Source organism: Mus caroli, chromosome 7 (genome assembly GCF_900094665.2).
Source record: "Mus caroli chromosome 7, CAROLI_EIJ_v1.1, whole genome shotgun sequence".
Taxonomy (NCBI): Eukaryota; Metazoa; Chordata; class Mammalia; order Rodentia; family Muridae; genus Mus; species Mus caroli.
In genome coordinates, this window is record NC_034576.1 from 18,134,002 (window position 1) to 18,138,737 (window position 4,736).

At 49.8% G+C, this 4,736-nt stretch overlaps 1 protein-coding gene across 1 annotated transcript in view; it reads right to left on the reverse strand.

The window, feature by feature from the left end:
- Positions 1-926, reverse strand: part of LOC110298744 (pregnancy-specific glycoprotein 22-like) — a 7,662-nt gene extending 6,736 nt beyond the window's left edge. The window contains exon 1 of the mRNA XM_021168164.1: positions 671-926. Coding sequence (XP_021023823.1) covers positions 671-734 — 64 coding nt within the window. The 5' untranslated portion in view covers positions 735-926. The remainder of the gene's footprint in view (positions 1-670) is intronic.
- Between the last annotated feature and the right edge of the window lie 3,810 nt (positions 927-4,736).

Below are 4,736 nucleotides of genomic sequence, written 5' to 3' on the forward strand. Positions count from 1 at the left end.
GGAAAGGAAAGGAAAGGAAAGGAAAGGAAAGGAAAGGAAAGGAAAGGAAAGGAAAGGAAAGGAAAGGAAAGGAAAGGAAAGGAAAGGAAAGGAAAAGATTGGATTTATAGATAAATCTCCATGGATTTATCTATATAGTCCCAGGTTTGGCACAAATGGCAATCATTACTTTCAAGTGTGATTTCATAATTCTGTATTGGATGCACAAGTTTGGGAAGGCTCCTCTCTCACTGTGCACATTGTGGGTGCATAGCACACACCTGTGTGGAGGGCAGAGAAGATCCTGCAGGAGCCTGTATCTCCATCTGGCCTGTGAGAGCTGAGGAATGAATTCAGACTGGCATGTCTCCACACACTGAGCCATCTCCCTGGCATTCCCAGGTTTAATTTCTACTTGGAGAGTCACCCTGTCATGGTTAGGAACATCGGTCTTCCATGGCCATGACAGCCAATGTGACTGATTTTGAACAGGGACAGCTGAGGCTTTTCTTTCCATCCTCAGCTCCTGTCTGCTCTGAGGGTCCTGCTGCTGAGCCTCTGTGCCTCACTGCACCTTCTGCACCATGACTACAAACAGATATCAAAGTCTTCTCTAGACATCTTCTCTACAGAACACTTTGGGCTTCTGAGTTTCCCTTTCCACACACAATCAGATAGCTTGAACACTTACCTGTGAGCAGAACCCTCTGCCAGGAGGTACACCCATTGCTGAGAAGCTCAGAGGATACCTCCATATCTCTTCTCACTGTACTGGCCTTTCTCTGAGGAGACCTTCAGCTCCTGCAAGGCACCTGGCCTCTGCTGTCCTTCCTCCTTCTGAGCTGAGTGTTCTCTCAGGCAGGAGCACTTCACAGAATCCTATAGGCTCTGGGTGGTGGGGTCTGTGACCACAGCACTGCTCAGTCACTTCCACTCTCAGTGCTACCCTGTATCTCACATTTTCTCCCTTTATGTTTCTTCTCCAACAAGACCTTGAGCAACAAGGCTGATAAACATCGACATGCCCTCAGAGAACAACGACTCATCCAAGGGCTGTCATCTGCTGACTCCTGGACATGAGTCTGTCAGCATCAAAGAGGGAACCCCCAACTTTCCTACGTGTCCCTGTGACACACAGACCCGGCTGAGCGCCCAGTCTGCCCTGTGTCCTCAGTGCTCTCGGAAGGTGGGATTTCCCAGCAGGAAGGTAACACAGATGTCTGTGAGGTTTGGAAGAGACCAGTTAGGTGATGATTGGGGGATGAAGATAAACCCTGTGTCACTAATGTCACCAGTCAAGATCCTGACCCAAGACAGGGGCCCGGGAGCAGCTGTGTGAGGAATTTCATGTTCTTGGTGTTAGGGAAGAGGTGACCTGTGTGCCCATGGACCTTGCAGCCTTATGAGTTGGCTGTGCTGTGTGTTGGCTGAGCACAGTTCTCTCTGGTCTTCCTGAGTCAGCTCTGCCCTTTTCTGGGTGATTCNCCATCAGCAATCCTGTCTTCTTCAATGGGAGATGCCAGTGGGGAGAAAACTTTCAGGTTCTCCAGAAAGAGAGGGCTCTTCTCAGACACAAGAAACAGAACAAGGTCTAGGGGAGGGGAGATCAAGGTTAGTGGGGACAGGAATGGAAGGCAGTCTCCTAGGCAAGGTCTCCTAGCTCAAGGAAACAATGGTCCTAGTGTTGAGTGAGCAACATAAGTTGCTGGACTTCCTGGAGTTCTCTGGGAGAACTGAAGTCTCATGCCTAGGGCTACAGCAGGGGGTTCAACACCACAAATATGACCTACCCTGATCCCTTCTGCACAGGTGGGATGCAGGCCCTGTCAACCTGCTCACTGTGCTCTGCAGAACTCCTTTTTCCATGTAGTGTAGGGTGGGTCTAGGCAGGCTCCCAGGTTCTCCCTGGCAAGTCCTGGACTAAAGTTGGATGAAGTGTGCATCCATAGGATGAGACCCCTTGGGAGGAGCCTTGCGCTCACAAAATGTCAATGAAAAGATGTCATGGTTCATTTCTCTTCAGACTCAATCGAGAGGACAGTAATGGAAAGGGGGTGCACCTGTACTCACTGGCCCATGTCTGGTGTCTCAATCCCTCCTTCTCTTGGCCCACTGGATGTGGAAGTGTCTTCTACTGAGGACAGGGAACAGAGCACTGATTCAAATGGAAGTGCCAACTGCTCTTCCCTGTACACTGCTCCAGGTCTCTTTCTCTCACTGTGATGAAAACACTGTGAACAGAAGCAGTTCAGGAGAGCAGAGCATGCATTTCCTGTCCAGGTCTGGGTCATAGTGTAGCCCTGAAGGAAGTCAAGGAAAAAACATGCTGCTTGCAGGCCCATTTGCTTGCTCATGCTTAGCTACCACTCTTATACAACCAAGGTGAATCTGGCTAGGGATGGTGCTGCCCACCGTGGCCTGGGCCTCCTGCATCACTCTCAGACATGTCCACAGCGAGTTGAAAAGCAACTTACTCAGTTGAGAGTTATCTCCCAGGTGACTTTGAGTTTGTCAAGATGACAGTTAAGTCTAACTAGGACACTCTGTCAAACTCTTGAGTCCTCCTCCTCCAAAGAGAGATCCCACAGGAAGTTCCCCATTCTCCAAGTGAGTGTCCCTCTCTGTTCCTTGCAGATATCACATGTGCTGGTGTCCACAGCCCCACACAGCCGGACCCTCAGAGCCGGGACACAGCTCAGACATCTACCCTGGATTTCAGGTTCCCCACATCACAGATCCTGAGCCAGGGAGTCTAACCTGAAGAGTTAGTGAAACAGCGAGTTCAACACCTTAGTTCCATCCTGACTCGGGACAGGCCTGCCAGGCACCTTCATTCCCTGCCTCTCTGGCTCCACTGGACTCAGAGCAGAAGCCAATCACCAGCTGAGACAAGATAGGAGCTGGGAGAATTTGGGGTAAAGGGACATGAGCATGGTTCCAAGTCCTGAGTGATCCTTCAGGGTCATGGAGATCATGAAAGCAAATGGAGGGGACAGGAAGGCATGAAGGGTGACAGAAAGAAAAATTCACAGGATCTTAAGTATCTTAAGTACACCTTTCCCCTGATAGAAAATCTCAATCTCTCTCTCTCTCTCTCTCTCTCTCTCTCTCTCTCTCTCTCTCTCTCTCTCTCTCTCTCTCTCTCTCTCTCTCTCTCTCTCTCTCTCTCTCTCCATCTCTCTCTCCAACACTAATTCAGGTTCATCCAGGAGAAATCAGAGATGCAAGCAGAAATGGAAGAGACAGAGCTAGACGGCATGAGATGATTGGTAACTCTTTGTGCCCACGGGCTCGGGCTGGGAATTAATGTCTGTATCTATTCATAAAGCCAAGGCTTCATCCCAAAACTCAATGCTGACATTTCAATAATCCACTTACCAAGACCTGTAAGCTTCTTTCCCTGTGGTCCTATTGAGGCAAATTGTAGACAAGGGAAATATAGGATCCAGTAGTGGTGCTACTGGGAATAAAGATCTCTTGGGAGCAAGACTGGGGCTTCCCGCTGATAAACCAAGACTAATGTGCAAGGGGGTAGGAGGCTGCATGACAGGAAAGGTTGAGGTTTGACCCTGGATAAAAATGAATGTCTGAGGGTGATATCAGCAGGACATCTGAGCCATTGTTGCAAACAGAACAAAGCCACATGTGACGTCAGCAGAGGGAAGGGGAAATCCTGACCTGTAGAAGACTATACTATCTGTGCTATAACCTCAGTTAAGCAGGTCCCAGCCAGAGCTGGGGTGCAGGATAGTAGAACACTCATGTAGCATACATGAGCCCCGATCCATCATCACCACAATACACAGACCAACACTACTGGACACTCAGGTGTTCACTGAGCCTGAGTCCAAGATGTCCCGTGTGTCTCCCCAAGCCTCATTAGCAGAAGTCCCTCCAACCTATTCTAGCTCAATGCTGGGCCCCCTCATGTGCTTGGGATAGGGCAGGATTTCCTATGGGGGCCAAATGTCCTGGCTGCAGCCTTCTGTATTTAGACAGTGGTAGAAATGATGGGACAGAAGTTACTCACAGGTAATGTTCAGGTTGGATGGGTCACTTGGGTTAGCACTCACTGGGTTCCAGGTTTCACAATCCTAGGATCCTATGTCAATTGGGACATGAGTAAGTGAAAGTCCTGCTGCCCTCAGACAGCTTCAGCCTGTAACCCGCTGAGAGGCTGTAACCATTTATCCTCCACAGGTAGGTTTTTTCTGAGTCTCAGGTTCATTCTTTAAGGCTACCATCCTCATCCTTCATAGGTGAAACTGTCACTTCTGATGGTAGCCTTCAGTAGCAGTGCTGTGCAGACAACAGAGAAAACATGGACCCTGTGGGACCTCTGATGCAAAGGCCTCTTTCATCCACTATTGGTCTCTGTGATGTCCACCCCCAATCCATGTCCTTGGAGAATCAGGCAGAAGGTGAGTCAGAGAGATACAGGAGGAGCTGAGTGCTCAAACATGGTGGGTCTCCTGTGCTGTGTGGGAGAAACAGTCTTTGTCATATGGGAGCTTGTAGGGCTCCCTCCCTCAGTCCACCACACAACAGCATCCCCAGAGCCAGACCCCCTACTCACAACCACAGGCAGAGTCTCCCTGCCAGCAGCAGCAACCTCGGCAGCCAGCGTCCTCAACGAGCTGGGTAGAAGAAAGGTAGGTGAGGCTTCAGATCCCAGGCTTGAGGTTGGAGGAAGAGACCATGAAAGAGGGGAGAAAGACAAGAAAAGTCACCTAGGGGTAGGTAGATGGTGAGCTCAT